The sequence below is a fragment of the Rhinoderma darwinii genome, chromosome 3, assembly GCF_050947455.1.
Source record: "Rhinoderma darwinii isolate aRhiDar2 chromosome 3, aRhiDar2.hap1, whole genome shotgun sequence".
NCBI lineage: Eukaryota > Metazoa > Chordata > Amphibia > Anura > Rhinodermatidae > Rhinoderma > Rhinoderma darwinii.
In genome coordinates this window covers 335,269,335-335,293,052 of record NC_134689.1, presented here as the reverse complement: position 1 = coordinate 335,293,052, position 23,718 = coordinate 335,269,335, and the positions used below count along the sequence as shown (strand labels likewise).

General features: G+C 44.7%; 1 protein-coding gene across 1 annotated transcript in view; it reads right to left on the bottom strand.

Annotated features, from left to right (window-relative positions):
* SPG11 (SPG11 vesicle trafficking associated, spatacsin) overlaps positions 1–23,718 on the bottom strand; it is a 70,693-nt gene that overhangs the window by 36,423 nt on the left and 10,552 nt on the right. Inside the window, exons 7-10 of the mRNA XM_075858375.1 lie at positions 3,505–3,860; positions 3,070–3,215; positions 2,876–2,993; positions 2,168–2,323 (exon numbers count right to left, since the gene is read on the bottom strand). Coding sequence (XP_075714490.1) covers positions 2,168–2,323; positions 2,876–2,993; positions 3,070–3,215; positions 3,505–3,860 — 776 coding nt within the window. The remainder of the gene's footprint in view (positions 1–2,167; positions 2,324–2,875; positions 2,994–3,069; positions 3,216–3,504; positions 3,861–23,718) is intronic.

The window sequence follows — 23,718 nt, the reverse complement described above, 5'->3', positions numbered from 1 at the left end:
TTGATTTTTGCGGGACGAGTTGTAGTTTTTCGTAGCACCATATATTTTGCCATATAATGTACTAGGAAACGGGAAAAAAGTTATTTGTGGGGTAGAAAACGAAAAAAACAGCGATTCCTCCATGGTTTTTTGCGCGCTGTTTTTACGGAATTCACTGTGCAATTAAAACAACATGTTAACTTTATTCTATGGGTCAATACGATTACAGCGATACCAAATATATATAGTTTTTTCTATGTTTTACTACTTTTACATGTAAAAAAGAAAATTTATTTTGCGTCGCCAAATTCCGTGAGCCATAACTTTTTTATTTTTCTGTCGATTAAGCGGTATTATGGCTTATGTTTTGCGGGATAAGCTGTAGTTTTTAATAATACAATTTTGGTGTACATGCGACGGTTTGATAACTTTTTATTTCCCTTTTTGTGGGAGATTAGGTGACCAAAAAATAGACATTCTGGCGTTCACAATTTATTTTTTTTTACGGCGTTCACCGTGCGGGTTAAATAACGATATATTATAATAGTTCAGACTTTTACGGACGCGGCGATACCAATTATGTTTATTTTTTTTTTTTAACTATGCTCTAGGGGGAAAATGGGAAAAGGGGGGTTTTTTTAACTTTTAATATATTTTTTTTTTTACACCCAAAAAAACTTTATTTAACTTATTCTTACTTTTTTTATTAGTCCCCCTACGGGACTTCAACCAGCGATCGTTAAATAGCTTGCACGATATACTGCAATACTAATGTATTGCAGTATATTGCGATTCTGACAGGCACCTATTAAGCCCTGCCGGAGGCAAGGCTTAATAGGTGTACAAAGATGGCGGACCTGAGGGCGTTCATTAAGCCCCCAGGCAGCCATAGCAACCATGCCACCCCCCCCCCGTGATTGCGTTGCGGGGGGCGCGATGAGCTGTTAGAGGGGGTCGCCCCCCTCTTTCTGACGATTTAAATGCTGCGGTCAGTATTGACCGCGGCATTTAACGAGTTAAACTAGCGTGATCGTGCTCGAGCACGATGCCGCTAGTTACTCTGAAGTGTCGGCTGTAACATACAGCCGACACCGTCATCGTATGGAGCGAGCTCACTGCGTGAGCCCGCTTCATACTTCCCCTACCCGACTTTGGTGTATATGGATACGTCAAATGTCGGGAAAGGGTTAAAAAGGATCTGTCACCACTTTAATTATTCCCTACGTATCTCCTAACTAATCCAATAGGCGCGATGATGCTGATAACTACATGTAATATTTTTTCCAAAAACGTTTATTATTTGCAACTATAATTTGCTATACTTGCCAAATGGGAGTTGACTTTCTTTTCACTCTGGGTAGTGTAATGTTTTCTGTATGACGCTGTCCAATCAGCATGCAGCTCCTCCCCCTTCCCTGCCCAGCAACACAGTGTGATCATGTAGTATACAGCTTCCATTCCCGACCTATGTTTTCAATGGGTGATATCTCCGGTTCTGTCACAGCTAGAACTGCAATTAGAATCTCCTTATTCATATGCCACCGCTGCTCTATGCGGCCCACAGCCAGAGATATGGCTGTTTGAAGTGATCCCCTTTCCTTCTAGAATTTGTCTCACACTGTGTAAAGCAGCTTCATGCTGATAGGACAGCGTCAGAGGCTGTGAGGTAGCTCCACCTCAGGAAAATCGCTGCTGTTGACACCCACTTGTCTAGTATAGCCTCATTTGCATATTTAGAAGAAAAAAAAGCTCATAACTTCTAAAATAAGCTTTTTGTAACAAAATTTTCACTGGCATGATCAGCGTGACAGCGCCTATTAGATTAGATAGGGCATTACTAAACTAGTGACAGAGCCTCTTTAAATAAAAGGTATAATGTAAGCCATGCCCAAAAACTTACATTTTAACATATGTAAACATTCTAAAAGATGTAAGCAACAAGAAATAAATAAGTGATAAAAAAGCCATTCCTCTGAGCAAAGACAGATGTCCCCCACAGACTGTTGTATTGTTGAGACAAAGATCTGTCTGCAGACATCTTGGATAAAGTGAAGCATATGCTCATAGGAGGGACAATACCTACAATTTGGCTGTTAATAGAAATAGAAATACAAAAGTTCAACACAAAAAAAGTAATGGTAAGAACATGTCTAATATTTTGCAAAAAGTCCCCATTACAGCAACATACCAGACTGCAAATTGCAGAGTGTCAGCAGTTGAGCATTGAGGAAGTGGAGCGTGAGCTGCAACAGTTGTTCTGAGAAGTGTTTACTTTGCGTCTCCTGATCTGTGCCACGGATGTAGGAATAGAGCAGATCCAGAGCCGGAACAAGATCCTGCACATCTATGGGAAATGGAAGAGGGTCAGATCAAGTCAGGCACTGAAAGGGAATGGTACATGGAAGTTCTGGTATTTGTCTTGTTCGGATCATAATACATCATGTCTTATATTCAGGCCATTCACGTCCAATGCTGCATTCCGAACCCTGGCGACTTCTGAGATCTCCCAGCAATTCCCGTTGGTTCAGTGTCTGTACAGAGCATGCGCTGCTGATCTATACTGTACATATATTTGATGTATAAAAAATAAAATAATATCCCATAAAGCAATGCAGCAGACAGTCAAATTGCAAGTGAATGCAGTCCACCGGGCGCCAGTGGTATCAGTCCTATGACGGATCTAGCACTACGTCATGGCTTCCATTATAAACAGTAGCCGCAATGCAGATGTGTACAGGGACAAAGCTACTAACATTTTAAAGACTCAATCAGTGATAATGAGCAGAATTCTGAACGCAACTTGGTTTTCAACTAAAGCTAAATATTTCCAGTATAGTTTATAATGTTGTTTGCAGGTGACCTGTCTTATAACTTGCCACATTGTCATTGTGCTTACTGCAAAGGTAGAGCTCAGACCGAATGTCTCCGTCCTCAGAGGTCAAAGAGCTCAGGATACTTTCTTTACTCTTTAGGAAAAAATCAACTGTATCCAACTGCCTGTTGTCCAAACCAGCCTGTAAGAGGAAACAATAGTCAGCTAAAAAGCCAACGCAGAGAATAAAGAGAAACGGAAGTGGTCAATTTCATTACCTCCAGTGTGTGGATAGGTACAGAACAGCGCCCCCAATTATTTAAGTGGCACAGAGTATCCGCAGTACTGGCACTGCCATGAATCATTAACCGGGTCAAGAACTCATTTTGTGATACCGAAAAAAGGATTAGTGAAAGGCCACTATCTGAAGGGAAAAGATGCAGAGAAGAAAGTTATTTTACTTGAAGCTTTCACGCAAGGCTTTGTTCACACGTCAGTTTTTTTCTGTCCGGTTCTGTAGTTTTTGACAGTCAGAAAAGTGTAGTATGCTGCACTATTCTACCCAGTAAAACTAAAAAACAGATAACTGACAGACCCATTTTAAGATAGTTGGAGAAAAGACGGAAGCACTGATTCCAGGGTGAACAGAGCCTACGTATAAACTAAAAACTGGCAGAATATTTCATCAATTCTTCCAACCTCACTTGACTTACCTGTGATCACCAAAGAAGCTTCATCATCTGGAGTATAAACACACAGCGCTTTTCCCAGAGTATGGTAAGTAACACGCTGCGAGTCCATGTGCCAGTGTACCAGGGTGGCATTTCCCTCTTTTTGCAGAACATAAAACATAGCGCTATATGAGGACACAGACCAGATGTGAAGACTTAAAGGATCCTTGAGATCAGCTGTCAGGGCTTTCATCCAACCTCCTCCAACCACTGTCCAGTAGAAAGGAGCCCCAGAGGACAAGCTACTTGGCTGTAAACCAGGAGCCTGGTGGCACACGGGAAATTCCGAGCAGCTCTTGGTCTTGTAGAGAAGTGATAATAATGTGGCATCCCACGACCTTCATAGAGAATAAATTAACAGTGAAGTAATTGAAATGAACTTGATAATGTAAACAACCAATGGAGTAGATACATTGCTGTGAAGAAGCATTTACAAGTTGTCCCCTACTAACGCATATTTGTAACATGAGCCATTTCCTTACATGAAATAGATTATACAAAGGGAACCCAAAGAACACAGTTTTGGAATTATTAACATTTATTAAAAACAAAGTTATCTGACATTCAAAGTAGAACTACAAATATGCCAATTCAGACAGATTTTGCTTTTGGAAAATGTTTTGGCCTTAAAGAGGCTCTGTCACCAGATTATCAAATCCCTATCTCCTATTGAATGTGATCGGCGCTGCAATGTAGATAACAGCAAAGTTTTGTTTTTTTTCCAAAAACGATCATTTTTGCCCAAGATATGAGCAATTTTATATTTATACAAATGAGCTTTTCAATGGACAACTGGGCGTGTTTTCTCGTTTTCCAACTGGGCGTGTATTGTGTTTTTACCGACTGGGCGTGTATTGTGTTTTTACCGACTGGGCGTTGTGAATAGAAGTGTATGACGCTGACAAATCAGCATCATACACTTCTCATCGTTCCCACCCAGCTTCTTTCACAGCAGACACAGCGTGACGTCACCCACAGGTCCTTCAACCTTGTCGTCGGACAAAGAAGATACATCGGCTCCAGGCGTCCAAAAGGTTAATATGCTCGTCTGTAGGGAGTTTGCTATGCTTACCTGCACATACACTGCACTGTACTCTCTGATGCCTGGAGCGGATGTGTCTTCTCTCTTCCGACGCCAAGGTTGAAGGACCTGTAGGTGACGTCATCATTCCCAGCCAGCTTCTTTCACTGCAGACACAGCGTGACGTCACCCACAGATCCTTCAACCTTGGCGTCGGAAGAGAGAAGACACATCCGCTCCAGGCGTCAGAGAGTACAGTTGAATTTGCAGCAGCATCACCATGTGCAGGTAAGCATAGCCAACTCCCTAGAGACGAGCATATTAACCTTTTGGACGCCTGGAGCCGATGTATCTTCTTTGTCCGACGACAAGGTTGAAGGACCTGTGGGTGACGTCACGCTGTGTCTGCTGTGAAAGAAGCTGGGTGGGAACGATGAGAAGTGTATGATGCTGATTTGTCAGCGTCATACACTTCTATTCACAACGCCCAGTCGGTAAAAACACAATACACGCCCAGTCGGTAAAAACACAATACACGCCCAGTTGGAAAACGAGAAAACACGCCCAGTTGTCCATTGAAAAGCTCATTTGTATAAATATAAAATTGCTCATATCTTGGGCAAAAATGATCGTTTTTGGAAAAAAAACAAAACTTTGCTGTTATCTACATTGCAGCGCCGATCACATTCAATAGGAGATAGGGATTTGATAATCTGGTGACAGAGCCTCTTTAAGGCTCAGAGCCCATTTTTCAAATCTGACACATTTCACTTTATGTGGTAATAACGTCAGAATGCTTAAACCTATCCAAGCGATTCAGAGATTGTTTTCTCGTGACACATTGGGCTTTATGTTAGTGGTGAAATTTTGACGATATATTCAGTGTTTATTGGTGAAAAACTGCAAAATTGAGAAAATGTAGAAAAAAAATTATTTTTCAGAATTTAAATGCATCTGCTTGTAAAACCGATGGTTATACCACCCAAAATAGTTACTAGTTCACATTTCCCATATGTCTACTTTAGATTGGCATCGTTTTTTGAACATTCTTTTATTTTTCTTGGACGTTACAAGGCTTAGAACATAAACAGCAATTTCTCATATTTTTAAGAAAATTTCAAAAGCCTTTGTTTTAAGGTACCTGTTCAGTTCTGAAGTGGCTTTGAGGGGCCTATGTATTAGAAACCCCCATAAAACACCCCATTTTGAAAACTAGACCCCTCAAAACAGCATTTAGAACGTTTTTTAACCCTTTCACAGGAATTAAAGTAAAGTGGAGGTGAAATTTGCAAATTTCATTTTTCTTGCTGAATTTCAATTTTATTCCATTTTTTTTCTGTAACACAGAAGGTTTTACCAGAGAAACACTACTAAATATCTATTGTCCAGATTCTGCAGTTTTTAGAAATGTCCCACATGTGGCTCTAGTGTGCTCGTGGACTAAGGGTAGATGAAAAATCAAGGGATGTATGATAAATTTTAAAACACTTTCATACAGAGCCCTGGTTTTCAGGACACGTGTCACATTGATATATTGTGTCCTCCCTTATCCCCCTCTTATAGCAGACTTTGCACCTCTTTTGACTTTTTCCCTTCTTGCCAGTTTGGGGAACTTCTTCTGGAAAGTGTAGCCCTGGAACGATGCGTGTGGCCCCGCTTCCAGAAGTACTGGGTGCCCCCTTCTTGGTCCCTAAAGATTAGGTTCTTGATAATGATGTGCACGGCCAGTTTCTTATACCACACCGCAAGGCGCTGTAGGGCTTCAGGACTTGATCTGACAAGTCCACCCCTCCCATGTACCTATTATAGTCCAGCATGCAGTCTGGTTTGGGGTCTCTGTACTGGTACCTCGTACAGGTACATGGGTACTGGTGTGGCCTTGTATTGTTGGCCATACAAGGACATCTCTCTTGTCCTTGTACTTGACACACAATATGTTGCTGCTAGATTGTGCCCTGCTCTCACCCCTTCGTTTGCCCAAGCAGAGTCTTAGGGAGGCCTCTCAGATTTCTTCTAGCAGTGCCACATGCTGCAGGACTTCTGGAAGCGAGGCACTTGAAGAGTGGGATGCTGGTATAAAAATTATCCGGGTAGAGGAGGTAATCTTGGTCCAGCAGTGGGTGCACCAAATCCCACTGTAATGACGGGGGTAGGGAAACAGACAAGTGAGCCCTAATCTACCCGCCACTCAGTCCCTGCCTACTTGCAACGACCCGCCCTAGGCGACGGGGTACAACTGGGTGACGGTCCCTACACTCAATAAGTGCACGACAGACAAACAGACAAGGGAACACAGAACCTAAGGGAAACGGGGCAGTTGCCCACGGCAACACCGTGAGCAACAAGAGTAGTAAACGAGCCGAGTCAAACCAGGAGAGTACGAGGTGGCAAACGCAGAGCAGGAGAGTAGTCAGCAAGCCAGGGTCAATACGAAGCAGGGACAAATAGTACAAGAAGCTGCAGCAGGGCCAGGAAACCAACAGAGAAGATTCACAAGCAAGGAGGAACAGGAAAGGTGGTGGAAGATGGAGTCAGTCTCACAGACCTAGAAGCAGGTGCAGACTGATTACCTATGGGCGTTGATAAAGAAGCTGTGCCTGGCAGATCCTTTACAGTACCCCCCCTTTTATGAGGGGCCACCGGACCCTCTCTAGATGGACCTGGTTTATTGGGTGGAAGGTGGAACCTCCTGACCAATATCCCAGCGTGAACATCCCGGGCGGGTACCCACGTCCTCTCCTCAGGCCCGTATCCTCTCCAATGGACCAGGTACTGGATTGAGCCTTGGACCATCCTGCTGTCCACAATCTTGGCCACCTCGAATTCTACCCCCTCAGGGGTGAGAACAGGCACCGGAGGTTTCCTCGAGGGAGCCAAGGACGGGGAGCAGCGTTTAAGGAGGGAGGCATGAAACACGTCATGTACTCGAAAAGATGGGGGCAACTCCAGTCGGAAGGAGACAGGATTGAGGACTTCAATGACCTTGTACGGCCCTATAAACCGGGGAGCAAACTTCTTGGACGGGACTTTCAGGCGCAAATTTTTTGACGATAGCCACACCAGATCCCCGACCATAAACAAGGGGTTAGCAGAACGTCTTCTATCTGCCCGAGTTTTTTGTATGCTCTGGGACGCCTCTAGGTTCTTCTGAACCTGGGCCCAGACTGCGCACAGTTCCCGATGAACGACTTCTACCTCGGGATTGTTGGAACTACCAGGTGAAACGGAGGAAAACCGCGGATTAAACCCAAAATTACAGAAAAAGGGGGAGACCCCTGACGAGATACTGACCCGGTTATTAAGGGAAAATTCAGCGAGGGGAATGAATGAGACCCAATCATATTGACAGTCAGAGATAAAACACCTTAAATATTGTTCTAGAGACTGATTAGTCCTCTCAGTTTGGCCATTAGTTTCAGGATGGAAGGTAGAGGAGAAGGACAGATCAATCTCCAACTTTTTACAGAAGGCTCTCCAAAACAATGAAACAAATTGTACCCCTCTGTCAGAAACAATATTGACAGGAACCCCATGGAGACGCAGGATGTGTTTGACAAACAAGGTAGCTAACGTCTTAGCATTGGGTAGTTTCTTGAGGGGCACAAAGTGGCACATCTTACTGAAGCAGTCTACTACAACCCACACCACCGACTTGCCTTGAGATGGAGGCAAATCGGTGATAAAATCCATGGAGATATGGGTCCAAGGTCTCTGGGGAATGGGCAAAGAACGTAGTAAGCCCGCTGGTCGGGACCAGGGAGTCTTGGACCTAGCAAAAACTTCACAAGCGGCGACGTAGGCCTTAACGTCTTTAGGCAACCCAGGCCACCAATAGTTTCTGGCAATGAGGTGCTTGGTACCCAGGATGCCTGGATGACCAGATAGGGAAACTCATGACTCCGCACTAAGTACCCTTAGCCGGAATTGCAGGGGAACAAACAGCTTGTTCTCAGGAAGGTTCCCGGGAGCTGAACCTTGATCAGCCGCAATCTCAGAGACTAAATCAGAATCAATAGAGGAAATGATTATACTTGGAGGCAAAATACAAGCAGGATCTTCCTCCGAAGGAGGGCTGGTCATGAAGCTACGCGACAGTGCATCAGCCTTAATATTTTTAGACCCAGCCCTATAGGTAACCAAAAAGTTGAATCTGGTAAAAAATAACGCCCATCGAGCTTGTCTCGGGTTTAGCCTCCGGGCAGATTCTAGGAAAACCAGATTCTTGTGGTCGGTAAGGACCGTTACCTGGTGCCTAGCCCCCTCCAGGAAGTGGCGCCACTCTTCAAATGCCCATTTAATGGCTAAGAGTTCGCGGTTGCCAATATCATAGTTACTCTCAGTGGGCGAAAACTTCCTGGAGAAGTAGGCACAGGGACGGAGATGGGTGAGGGACCTAGTACCCTGGGACAAGACAGCCCCCACTCCCACCTCGGACGCATCAACCTCCACGATAAACAGCTCCATTTGTTTGGGCTGAACCAGCACCGGGGCCAAGATAAAGCACTTCTTAAGGACCTCAAAAGCCTGGACAGCCTCAGGAGGCCAGTGGAGGAGATCAGCACCTTTGTGAGTGAGATCCGTAAGAGGCTTAGCGATGACTGAGAAGTTAGCAATAAATCTCCTGTAATAATTAGCGAACCCCAGGAAGCACTGTAACGCCTTCAGGGAGGCAGGTTGGACCCGTTCCGCCACAGCCTGGACCTTGGCGGGGTCCATGCGGAATTCATGAGTGAGGATTTGACCCAAAAATGGTATCTCCTGCACCCCAAACACACATTTTTCGGTCTTCGCAAACAGTTTGTTTTCCCGAAGGACCTGGAGCACCTTCCTGACATGCTCCATGTGGGAGGACCAGTCCTTGGAAAACACAAGTACGTCATCAAGGTACACTACAAGAAATACCCCCAGGTAGTCTCTTAAAATCTCATTTATGAAATTCTGGAAGACCGCGGGAGCATTACACAACCCAAAGGGCATGACGAGGTATTCGAAATGACCTTCGGGCGTGTTAAACGCAGTCTTCCACTCATCCCCCTCTTTGATGCGGATAAGGTTATAAGCCCCCCGAAGATCAAACTTAGAGAACCATTGGGCCCCCTGAACCTGATTAAAGAGATCAGGAATCAAAGGAAGGGGATACTGGTTCCTCACAGTGACCTTATTCAAGTTTCGGTAGTCAATGCATGGCCTAAGACCATCCTTCTTCCCAACGAAGAAGAAGCCAGCACCTACTGGAGAAGTAGAGGGGCGAATGTAACCTTTGGCCAGGCATTCCTGGATATACTCTCTCATGGCTTCATGTTCGGGACAAGAGAGATTAAATATCCTACCCTTAGGGAGCTTAGCTCCTGGTACCAAATCGATAGCGCAATCGTATTCTCTATGAGGGGGTAACACTTCGGAGGCCTCCTTAGAGAAAACATCAGCGAAGTCCTGAACAAACTCAGGTAGCGTATTCACCTCCTCAGGGGGAGAAATAGAATTAACAGAAAAACATGACATCAAGCATTCATTACCCCATTTGGTAAGATCCCCAGTATTCCAGTCAAACATGGGATTATGCAACTGCAACCAGGGAAGGCCTAAAACCAAATCGGACGATAATCCCTGCATTATCAATACAGAGCACTGCTCCAAATGCATGGAGCCAACAAGGAGTTCAAAAACAGGGGTATGCTGTGTAAAATAACCATTAGCAAGAGGAGTGGAGTCGATACCCACTACCGGGACAGGTTTAAGCAAATCAATCAAAGGCATAGCTAGAGATATAGCAAATTCCACAGACATGATATTAGCAGAAGACCCTGAATCCACGAAGGCACTGCCGGTAGCAGACCTACCACCAAAAGAGACCTGAAAGGGAAGCAATATTTCATTACGTTTCATATTTACGGGAAATACCTGTGCGCCCAAGTGACCTCCCCGATGATCACTTAGGCGCGGAAGTTCCTCCGGCTGCTTATTCTTACGCCCAGGACAGTTGTTCACTTGATGCTTGTCATCCCCACAGTAGAAGCAGAGACCATTCTTCCTGCGGAACTCTCTACGTTGTTGGGGGGACACGGAGGCCCCGAGTTGCATAGGTACCTCCGAGTCTTCCGTGGAAGAACGAAGCAACGGAACCTCGGGAGGAATCATGGGGGGAGTCAGAGGAGAAAACACCAAGACGTTCAAGTCGTCGTTCAAGTCGTACCGCTAAAGCCATAACCTGGTCTAGGGAGTCAGAAGAGGGGTAGCTAACTAGCAGGTCTTTCAGGGCGTTCGACAGGCCCAACCTAAACTGCCACCGAGAAGCTACGCACCACTTCCTAAAGTCAGAACAATACTCCTCAACAGGTCTCTTACCCTGACGTAAGGTCACTAGCTGACTCTCGGCAAAGGCAGTCTTGTCAGTCTCGTCATAAATGAGTCCGAGAGCAGAAAAGAAAAGATCAACGGAGGAAAGTTCAGGGGCGTCAGGAGCCAAGGAGAAGGCCCATTCTTGGGGCCCCTCCAGGAGCCGGGACATAATTATACCCACCCGCTGGCTCTCAGAACCTGAGGAGTGGGGCTTTAAGCGAAAATAGAGCCTACAACTCTCCCGAAAGGAGAGAAAAGTCTTCCGGTCCCCTGAGAACCGGTCAGGCAACTTGAGGTGGGGTTCAAGAGGTGAGGTGAGGGGCACTACCATGGTAGCATCAGGCTGGTTGACCCTCTGAGCCAGGGCCTGGACCTGTAGGGAGAGACCCTGCATTTGCTGAGCCAGGGTCTCAAGGGGGTCCATAGTAGTGTCAGGGACCAGGGTATACTAGGTATATAGGCTTGTGAATATGTAATGATGGGGGTAGGGAAACAGACAAGTGAGCCCTAATCTACCCGCCACTCAGTCCCTGCCTACTTGCAACGACCCGCCCTAGGCGACGGGGTACAACTGGGCGACGGTCCCTACACTCAATAAGTGCACGACAGACAAACAGACAAGGGAACACAGAACCTAAGGGAAACGGGGCAGTTGCCCTCGGCAACACCGTGAGCAACAAGAGTAGTAAACGAGCCGAGTCAAACCAGGAGAGTACGAGGTGCCAAACGCAGAGCAGGAGAGTAGTGAACAAGCCGAGTCAAACCAGGAGAGCACGAGGTACCAAACGCAGAGCAGGAGAGTAGTCAGCAAGCCAGGGTCAATACGAAGCAGGGACAAATAGTACAAGAAGCTGCAGCAGGGCCAGGAAACCAACAGAGAAGATTCACAAGCAAGGAGGAACAGGAAAGGCAGGTATAAATAGACAGAGGGCGGGAGCTAGCTCCGTCTGGCCAGGCTGCGATAGGCTCTCCCACTCCTAAGCCTGCCATCCTGAGTGGTGGAAGATGGAGTCAGTCTCACAGACCTAGAAGCAGGTGCAGACTGATTACCTATGGGCGTTCATAAAGAAGCTGTGCCTGGCAGATCCTTTACACCCACACAATTTTTGCATTAACTCCCAGTAAGGGGGGGCATTCTGGGGGCTGAGCACTGGTGTCCTTCCCTTCATATATCCTAAATTTGTAGGTATAGCCTGATGCACTCTCGCACAGCTTTTACATCTTCACGCCATACCTTGCCCTCTTACTCGGCAGGTACTGGTGGAATTGAAGCCTCCCTTTAAAACGTACCAAGGACTCATCAATAGAAATACACTTCTTGGGGGTGTATGCTTGGGAAAACCGGGCACTGAAACGGTCTAATAGGGGTCTCCGTTTATACAAACGGTCAAAACTGGGGCCATCTCGGGGGTGGGCACTGCTCATTATCAGTATAATGTAAGAAGCGAAGTATTGCCTAATTTATTTTTTTTAGGTTCCAGTTCAGTTCTGACGTTGCTTTGAGGGGCCTATATATTAGACACCCCTATGAAACACCTCATTTTAGAAACTAGACCCCTCAAAGTATTCACAACAGCATTTAGAAAGTTTATTAACCCTTTTTATTAAATTTTTTCCTAGAACACAAAAGGTTTTACCAGAGAAACGCAACTCCATACTTATTGCCCAGGTTCTGCAGTTTTGAGAAATATCCCACATGTGGCCCTAGTGTCGTAAAGGACTGAAACACCGGCCTCAGAAGCAAAGGAGCACCTAGAGGATTATGAGGCCTCCTTTTTATTAGGCACCATGTCCGGATTGAAGAGGTCTTGTGGTGCCAAAACAGTGGAAACCCCCCAAAAGTGACCCCATTTTGGAAACTAGACCCCTTGAGGAATTCATTGCAGTTTTCATGGGGTGCAATGCGGCTTTTTGATCAGTTTTTATTCTATTTTTAAGTGGCGTGGTGACTAAAAAACAGCAATTCTACTATAGATTTTTTATTCTATTTTTTTTTTTTACAGCGTTCACCGTGCGCTATGACATTCACTTTATTCTGCGGGGCGATACGATTACGGCGATACCAGATGTTTATAGTTTTTTTTATGTCTTATGGCGTTTGCACAATAAAATACGTTTTTTAAAAAATCATTTACTTTTTGTGTTACCTTATTCTAAGAGCCAGAACTTTTTTATATTTCCATCAATAAAGCCGTGCGAGGAGTTATTTTTTGTGTAACGAACTGTAGTTTCGATCAGTACCATTTTTAGGTACATGCGACTTTTTGATCTCTTTTTATTCCATTTTTTGGGAGGTGAAGTGACCAAACAATTGTGATTCTGGTACGGTTTATTATTATTTTACGGCGTTCACCGAGCAGGATAAATAACAAAATAATTTAGTAGTTCAGGCCGTTACGGACGCGGCGATACCAATTATGTATAGTCTGTTAATATATTTTTATTAATAATAAAGGACTGATAAGGGAAGAAGGGGGATTTTTACTTTTATTTTCATAATTTTTACACCTCTTTTTTTCACTTTATTACTTTGTCCCACTAGGGGACTTGAGGGCAGGAGGCCCTGATCGCTATTCTAATACACTGCACTACATGCGTAGTGCAGTGTATTAGAGCTGTCAGCTATTCCATGACAGCAAGCATAGTGGGTCCTGACTTTGTCAGGACCTACTAGGCTTCCGTCGATGGCATAGCCGGACGCCATTGTTAGGTGTCCAGTTGCCATAGTCACCATCGCCGGCCGCTATCGCGTAGCAGGCCGGCGATGGTAGCTTAACCCCTAAAAAGCCGCGAACGCTATTGAACGCGGCTTTTAAGGGGTTAGTCAGCGGGGACACCGTGATCGGTCCCCGCTGTAGAAGCTGTGGCAACTGCTGTACGAGACAGCTGTCACAGCTCCTGCATGTGCCGGGAAGACGGCCGAAATGGCCGTTACTCCCGCGACTTAATATTCCGCCGCTGAGCGCGAACGGGGAGTGTTAAGGGGTTAAACGAGGCAGGCCTGATCAATATGAAAAAATATGGTCTCCATTGGTAAACGCTCCAGTCCTGGCATCACCTATCCCGCTCAGAGATGCAATGTTTTCCTCTGGTTGACCAAATATTGTCAAATTGAATATGGACCTTGAAGTTACATGTACGATTTATGGTGTTAAGCAGAGGTAGTTTGGGGTTCTTTTTGTTTATTGTACTAAGCAAAAACTTAATTAAAATCAATCTCATTCCAAAAAATCAAAGTTATTCTACATTAAAATCACATATGTGGAAAATTATATATTCCTTAAAAAGAGTGGGCCGACTTCCGGTTCCGGCGCTGGGATGTGAGGACGGCGTGAGGTGAGCTCCTGAGACCCCGATCCCCTGACCCTCCGCCACCACACACCCGCAAGCAAAACTTACCCCGGCAGTTAGATGGAGGCACGGTGAGTGGGCACACCGTGCATGGAGCGGTATCTCCTCAGCAGCAGCAGCCATGTGATCTCACGCCCGTCCGGATGCACGATGCAGGGAGAGGAGGCATCCAAGATGGCGGCGCCGCACCAGGCATCGCCGTCTCAGAGCAGACCAGAGTCCAGTGCCCCATACAGAGGGACTACAACTACTTGAGGCTGCTGAATTGCCACTAGACTACCGGAGATTGGCGATAGAGGTTGCTACTCATCTAGCCCCTGATATTAGAGACTCTCTGGTGTCCACGGTAACGACGACGTTACAGAAGCTCCAAAACGAGGTTACTTCCCATGGCACACGGCTAGACGAGCTGGAACAACATGTTGGCCTCATGGAAGATGAATCTGCAGGGGCCCATACATGCATCCGAGGTTTAATGCAAGATAACACCAAGCTCAGAGACCGTTTAGAGGACTTGGAGAATCGTTCCAGGAGAAACAATCTCAGGATTGTCGGTCTGCCTGAACACATTAAACCCCAGCACCTACAGGGGATTTATGAAATGGAACTCCCAGAAGCTCTGGGTCTGACCAGGTCATGCAGCGTGGAGAGGGCGCATCGGGTCGGCCCTCCTGAATCAGTAAATGCCACCACAGGGGAGACGCAAACCAGACCGTGCCATGTTATCATGCGTTACCTGGATTATAACGACAAAGAGGAACTCTTACGCACCTTCAGGAATCGAAATACCCCTTTACATATACGGGGAGCTAAAATAATTATATTTGCTGACTATTCAGCGGATGTCACACGCAGAAGAAGATCCTTTGGGGGAGTATGTACTACTTTATACAAGCGCAAAATTAAATTTCAGCTGCAATATCCGGCCACCTTGAAGATTACGAAACCAGATGGCTGAAGAAGCGACGCTTTTCGTGGACAAGATGGCGGGATATGGGAGTCCCAGCGCGTCAGACGACAGCCCGGAGTACAAGAACAGGGAAGAATGCCCCTCCGGAATCAGCATCGCCACGAGACTGTTCCTGGTCTGAAATTGTTTGGGTGCCCTCACCCAAGCAGCAACGGTCAGAGTCGTCTAAGAACCCACAAAGACCGCGCATGGAAAGGCTGATTGCGACGTTACCGGACTGATAAGTATATCATGCCATGATATGCGACTGCACATGGTCTCTTACATATACGAGTTTGGTTTCATTGTTAGTTGCTTGTGTAAAGGATCTGCCAGACACAGCTTCTGTGTCAACGCCCATAGGTAATCAGTCTGCACCTGCTTCTATGTCTGTGAGACTGACTCCATCTTCCACCACCAAGGATGGCAGGCTGTGATAGGCTCTCCCACTCCTAAGCGGTGGAAGATGGAGTCAGTCTCACAGACATAGGAGCAGGTGCAGACTGATTACCTATGGGGGTTGACACAGAAGCTGTGTCTGGCAGATCTTTTACAGCTTGTGCCAGAAATGGCAAATGCACTGTATGGTTTCACTTGAATGCTGGACACTGCACATGTGAGATATCTTTGGTGAATGGGGAGGCCTCGAAGTTAACGAGGGCCATAGCAGTAACAAGGCTGGGGGTGAGGGGGGGGGGAGGGAGGTAGGGTCTTATCCCAGAAAAAATAAGTCATGTATACCGAATTACTGCCTGTGACACAGGGAATGCTGTGGATATTTCTGGTTGGGTATTATGTTTTCACAGGTTATGTTACGGTTTTATTGTTGTTTTTACATGAAACTGTTGTAGGGTTGGGAGCAACATGGAGCACACATCACCGAGTGGCTAACATAAGAACGGGGAATACACGCCCGGAAATAGATATACAAGACCGATCATTATTGAGCCTTATAGTGAAATTTGGAACATGCAGGAGACCTGTTGGAATGTTAAGGGGCTCCGTTCCCCAAATAAAAGGATGATTGTTCTTCGTCACCTAAAAAAATTGCATACTGACATCGCTCTCCTACAGGAGACTCACTTGGAGGAGAGTGACTTCCACCGCATGAAAAAAGTGTGGGTGGGTGCAGTATACGGCTCTTCAGCTTGTGGCCGTAAAGCAGGTGTACTCATTTTGATCAATAGAAATCTGGTACACGAGGTACTGCACATAGATTCTGACAAGGCAGGACGTTTGCTCCATGTTGTCCTTGACACTCCTTGTGGGGTTCTAAGCATTTACAATATATATATGGACCCAATGATGATAATGCTTCCTTCTATAACGGTTTAGAAAGCTCCTTGTTAACAGATGATGTCCCACATAAACTGGTGGGGGCGATTTCAACTCGGTTTTAGATCACAGAGAGGATAGGAGTTCACACAAAGCTCAGGACCTGGGTTCCATCCCTACAGGGGCCCCTAGAAAACATGACAGGGCCTTGAGAGCTCTGCTGGAGAGCACACACACCTAATAGACGCATGGCGGGTGGGTAATCCCGATGCAAGGGAATTCACGCACTATTCGCACTCTCAACAGTCGTAGTCAAGGATAGATTCTTTTTTCGTGTCTTCACCGTTGCAACAATGGCTAGGATCTTCTACCATAGGGGATCTAGTGATTTCAGATCATGCCCCAATATTGCTATCCCTTCCGATCTACCCGAGAGGTTCTGATTTTATATGGTGCCTCCCAGCCCACTTGGCATTAGACGATACATTCAAACGTTTGTTGCAGGGGTGGTGGTTGGAATACGCTTCCGCGAATGAAGGGCATAAGGATAATGCTTCCCTTTTCTGGGACACGGATAAGGCCGTGTTGAGGGGCAGGATACTTGCATGCTCTGTAAGTAAAAAACGGGAAATCGCCTTGAGGACAGCTTACACAACTTACCTAGCTCAATTAACGGAGGAAACTAGACAAGCCTGGGTACAGGCCAAACTGAATTTTGATGAATGGGCTTCTCAGAAAGAATTGTCGCGCAGCCACGAATTTGAGGCTATACTGCATAGGTATGGTAATAAGGCGGGAAAGCTGCTGGCAAATGTAGCCAGGGGGCAACGCCCTACACAACACATAGCTAAATTGCGGGACTCTACGGGACAAAACACTAGTAATTCTTCTCGTATTAATGCTATACTGGCTAGATTTTATGAGGAGTTGTACTCCGACGAATCTTCCCCACCGTTGGATGATACGCTCCTGGACAAAACCACCCTTCCTGCCATCTCGGAGGGTCAGCTGCAACTCCTGAATGCATATATTACTAGAGAGGAGGTAGATGGGGCTATTAGAAACCTGAACAATTAAAAAGCACCCGGCCCAGATGGACTGTCAGGAGAATTTTATAAAGCCATGGGGGAGCAGGTGACCGAGACCCTGGTTTCGCTCTTTAACAATGCTCTGGGTAGTGAGGGATTGCCACCATCTGCAGACACGTCTTATATCAAACTTTTATTAAAACCTGGAAAGGATCCCCTGATGCCGGGGGTCGTACCGACCCATATCTCTAATTAATGTAGATGCTAAACTTCTTTCTAAAATCATTGCAAATAGGTTGGCTGATATAATGCCACATCTCATAGCCCCCGAACAGGTGGGTTTCATTAAGGGGAGATCATCGGTCACCAATATTAGGACGGTCCTGGCGGTATTAGACAGGGTGCAGCATAGCCCAATTCCGGAGGAACACCCTGCACTACTCTTGCTAGACGCAGAGAAAGCTTTTGACAATGTCAGATGGAAGTGGTTGGATGCTGTTCTGGATAAGATAGGGATTACCGGGGGCTTTTCTAAACTTACTGCGCCACATCTACAAGTCCCCTAAAGCTAGGATATATACTACAGGGTTCCTATCCCATCCATTTCGCTTATATAAGGGTACTAGGAAGGCTGTCTGTTGTCTCCTTTGCTATTTAACCTGGCATTGGAGCCACTGGCCCGGTATCAGGCGTCATCGGATGTGTTTAGGGGCATTTCGGTAGAGAAGATGGAGGTTAAGGAAACATTGTTTGCGGACGACATACTCTTATTTCTAGCACATCCCTCGCAAGATGTTCCGCGTATCTTCCAGGCCTTATGTGAATTTTGGACATATTCGGGGTTTAAAGTTAACTATTCAAAATGACAACTGTTGGACTTGGGACGGCAGGAACCTAGTCATAGGCGCCTGTTGGACGCACTGGACGTTGAGATTAAGCGGACACAAATCACGTACCTGGGTATCAAGATAGGTCGGGCGCATAGATCCCTTTACGAGCTGAACTATCCCCCACTGATCCGGGACATTCAGGCTGATCTTCTGAGATAGCATGGTCTGCCTCTTTCACTTCTGGGAAGGTGCTGCCTGGTCAAAATGTCTGTACCCTTTACAGACCAACCCTTTACTGATTAAGCATGCGGATAGCAACACGCTCAATTCGTCCTTCACTAAATTCATTTGGGGGGCGGGGGAGAAAACCGAGAATAGCGCTAGCAAATCTTATGTTACGGAAAGAAGAGGGTGGCATCAATTTTCCTAACATCCAGGGGTACAACCTGGCATGTTTGAGTAGACACTTACTGGATTGGAAACATGGTACAGGGTGTCATTCCAACATCAGCCTGGAAAGGCAGCTAGCGGAGCCATGGGATCTCGTGGCCCTAGTTCACACAGCATTTGCATCCCTCCCTACAGCCATTAAGAGATAATCCTTACTACGAGACACCATCATTACTTCGAAAGAATTACGCAAACACTATGGTCTTCCATACCGTATCTCAAAACACATGCCCTTATGAAAGCACCCAGATTTGGCAGCGGGAACATAAAGTCAGTTACTTTTGAAATGGAGAGAGAGAGGGATAGTGACATTTGGAGACATGTTTCATGATCAGGAGGGGTGATGGTTGACCTTACAGGAAATTCAGACAAAATACAACTTCGAACATCCCCAACATTTACAGTATTATCAAATATTATCCTCTTGTAAAACTAAACTGGCTGATATCACATGTGAAGTTCCCTCTAACTTGATCGACTCATGGTTCTTGGGCACGCACAGCAGGTCCATATCACAACTGTATAACACTTTGAGACCGCTGCTATTGCAGATATCACCTGACCAGGCATTTGTGAGATAGGAAAAGTTGTTTCGCTTGCCGGGTATTGCCAAACATGTTGAAATGGGGTTGGTGGATTTTAGAGCACATGTTACGAATGAGAAATGGACGGAAACTCATCTAAAAATCCTCCATCATGCAATATATGCTTTTACTTTGCCCCCTTCTATAACCAAACCCGATAGGAAGACTTCTTGCCCGAGGTGCAGTTCACCTCGCACAGACATGTATCATGGCTTCTGGGCGTGCTCAAACATACAGCCATTTTGGAAAGAGATGGCATCTCTATTACAAGTAAGCAGATTTAAGGGGATTCTGGGGCCAATGGAAGTATTTTTTCATGTCCAACATGATGGAGAGTTGGAGGATGCGGAGGTGACCCATCTGCCCCCCATAGCGCATGCCGCACTGATGGTGGCAAAACGTTGTATACTTCAGAATTGGTTGGTAGCGGATATCCCACGACGGAGTGTGGTTATTCAGGGGATGAGAAACTTGTTCTACTTGGATAGACTCAGCATCTTAAAACATAAGGATGCGCAAAGGAAAAAATTATTTGGGAACTGGAAACTATTCATTACAAAACATTTCTCTGGCGAGGAAATACGCAAAATAAAATCGATCCATTTACTGGATTGCCTTGGTACTTGATAGTAGACCTTAAGGGCACTTTGGGCGCGTTAAAGGTATCTCGAACATAATATCTATAGTATTGAGGTCATATATTAGCCGACTCGGTCAGGAATGTAGCTTCATGAGGCTCCAGTTTATACTTAGAAAAGTTATGGTACATTGTTTCTCAGGGATACTCATTAACAGCGCTGTTTACATATTGTTATGGGAATTTTTGCGATGGTTATCAATATCTGTTCCGCAATGATGTAACAATTCTGATTTCTGTGCCATTTTAAGGATGTGACTTCTGTAACTTCTGACACATATGAATGTACCCCTGTAATTGTATGATGTATTTTATGTTATTTGAAAAAATTATTTTGAAAAAGCAATAAAAATATGTTTTAAAGAATATATAAAAATAAATAAATAAAAAAAAAAAAAAAAAGAGTGGGCCCTTAAAGGCTACGTACACCTTTGAAAGGATTTTTTTCTATTTTTTATAAAAATGTCAGTGTGATTGGTGCAATTTTATAATTAGCTTTTTTTTTAAATGATTTTCACTTTTTGAGATACAGAGCAGCTTTTCGTTTTGCTAAGACTTGAATCCGTCAGTCCCGTGGGACTGAGTTGCAGGTTCTATTGGTACTATTTTGGGGTACATAACATTGATTGATTAGCTTTTGGAATCTCTTTGGGGTGGAATGCAAAAAAGCCAACAAACAAAAAACCTCCAATCCCGCCAAAGTTTTCTTGTTTTACACCACATGTACAACTAATAAGTTATCTTTGTTCTACGGGTCATTACGATTGCAGCGGTACCAAATATGGTTAACGAATTTAAAAAAAAAAAAAGAATAATTTTTAATTAAAAAACGGTTTATTTTTTGGGGGGCCGGGGGACACTTATTTTCATAAAACTTTATTTAACATTTAAATCGCTTGAATACATAGTTTTCCAAAGCATTGTTGCCTGTCAATGTTACACTGACAGGAAATCTATGAAGCCATGCTTTTGGCATGGCCTTATAGGTGTATACCGTTGGTAGACCTGGGGGCCTTTGTTAGGCTCCAGCTGCAGTGGTAACCAATCAGCGACCCGTGATCGGAGTGCCGATGGGCTACCGGATGGAGCCGCCTCCCTCCGTCAAAATTTTAGATGCCACATTCGCTACGGAATGCGGCATCTAAGGGGATAAACTGCTAAAATCTGAGTTATCTTCAATCCCAGGTCCTGATACTGATCGAGCGGGAACAGTGTCAGTACCCACGCAATCAGTGTACCGTAACAGTACAGCACTGGTGCTTGGAGGACTCCTGCCAGCACCGTACTATTACAGCATTGGCCATCGGTTAAGTTACAATATCCCTATCTACTTGATTTACTTACATGTTGGTGAGTCACATTGTAAATGATAAGAAATTACAAGATTGAGCTGAGGAGCTACTTGTTCCAGCCCAGCATGATCCACAGCACAGTGAGATTGTGCAGTGAAAGAAGCTGAACTGGGACAATGAGAAGTGTAGGACACTGATTGGTCAGCCTCATACACTTCTTTACAACACCCACTTGGTCAAAAGTAAAAACACGCCCAGTTGGCCTTTAAGAAACGAAATCTAAAATTGCTCATAACTTGCTCAAAAATGATCGGTTTTCAAAATAAAAACTACTGTTACCTACATTACAGCGCCAATCAGATTATGTAGGAGATAGGGCACTTATAATCTGGTGACAGAGCCTCTTTAAGAATTTTAGTTTGGGAACATTGGTTTTGCAAAAGTGTCCAGATTCTTTAACCCCTTAAGGACGCAGCCTAGTTTTGGCCTTAAGGCTCAGAGCCCATTTTTCAAATCTGACATATTTCACTTTATGTGGTAATAACGTTGGAATGCTTAAACCTATCCAAGCGATTCTGAGACTGTTTTCTTGTGACACATTGGGCTTCATGTTCGTGGTAAAATTTGGTCGATATATTCAGTGTTTATTGGTGAAAAATTGCAAAATGTAGAGAAAATTTTGAAAAAAATTGAATTTTTCAGAATTTAAATGCATCTGCTTGTAAAACAGACGGTTATACCACCCAAAATAGTTACTAGTTCACATTTCCCATATGTCTACTTTAGATTGGCATCGTTTTTTGAACATTCTTTTATTTTTCTTGGACGTTACAAGGTTTAGAACATAAACAGCAATTTCTCATTTTTATGAAAATTTCAAAAGCCTTTTTTTTAAGGTACCTCTTGAGTTCTGAAGTGGCTTTGAGGGGCCTATGTATTAGAAACCCTGATAAAACACCCCATTTTAAAAACTAGACCCCTCAAAGTATTCAAAACAGCATTTAGAAAGTTTTTTAACCCTTCAGGCATTTCACAGGAATTAAAGCAAAGTGGAGGTGAAATTTGCAAATTTCATTTTTCTTGCTGAATTTCAATTTTATTCATTTTTTTTTTCTGTAACAAAGAAGGTTTTACCAGAGAAACACTATTAAATATGTATTGTCCAGATTCTGCAGTTTTTATAAATGTCCCACATGCGGCTCTACTGCGCTCGTGGACTAAAAGACAAGCCCTAGAAGCAAAGAAGCACCTAGTGCATTTTGAGTCCTCTTTTTTATTAGAATATATTTTAGGCAGCATGCCAGGTTTGAAGAGTTGTTGAGGTGCCAAAACAGTAGGAACCCCCCAATAGTGACCCCATTTTGGAAACTACACACCTCAAGGAATTCATTTATGGTTGTTGTTACCATTTTGACTACACAGTTTTTTCACAGCACGTATTTGAATTGGGCTGTGAAATGAAAAAAATGTCATTTTTTCCAATAAAATGTCATTTGTGATCAAAATTTCTTATTTTCACAGGGAACAAAATACCCCATTTTGTTGCCCAATTTGTCCTTAGTGTGGCAATACCCCATTTGTGGTGATAAACTGCCGTTTGGGCTCATGGGAGGCCTCAGAAGGAAAGAAGCGCTGTGTGTTCTTTGGAGTGCAGATTTTGCTGGTTTGGTTTTCGGGTGCCATGTCACATTTGCAGAGCCCCAGAGGTATCAAAGCAATGGAAACCCACTAGAAGTGACCCCATTTTGGAAATTACACCCCTCAAGGAATTCATTTATGGATAATGTGACCATTTAGACCCAATAGTTTCTTCACAGAACTTATTTGAATTGGGCTGGGAATGAAAAAAAAAATATTTTTTCCAATAAGATGTCATTTTAGCTCAAAAATTCTTATTTTCACAAGAAATAAAATACTCCATTTTGTTGCCCAATTTGTCCTGAGTGCGGCAATACCCCATTTGTGGTGATAAACTGCTGTTTGGGCCCATGGGAGGGCTCACAAGGAAAGGACCACCATTTGGCCTACTGGGGATTTTCTAGTGCGAAGTCATGTATGCAGAAGCACCTGAGGTACCAGTACAGTTGAAACCTGCAAGAAGTGACCCCGTTTTAAAAACGACACCCTTAAGGCATTCATCTGGAGGTGTAGTGAGCATTTTGACCGGAGACCTACACCCCATAAACTGTAATGTGGGTTCTCCTGGGTACGGCAATACCCTACATGTGGCTGTTATCCGCTGCCTGGGCACACAGCAGGGCTAAGAGGGGAAAGACGAGGGGGGGATAAGTTGTGCGGGGGGCGTCAGGGTAAGTAAAATTGGGGTAAATTATAAACCAAGGGATGTATGATAAATTTTAAAACACTCTTTCATACAGAGCTCTGGTTATTCGGGACACGTGTCACATTGGTATATTGTGTCATCCCTTATCGCCCTCTT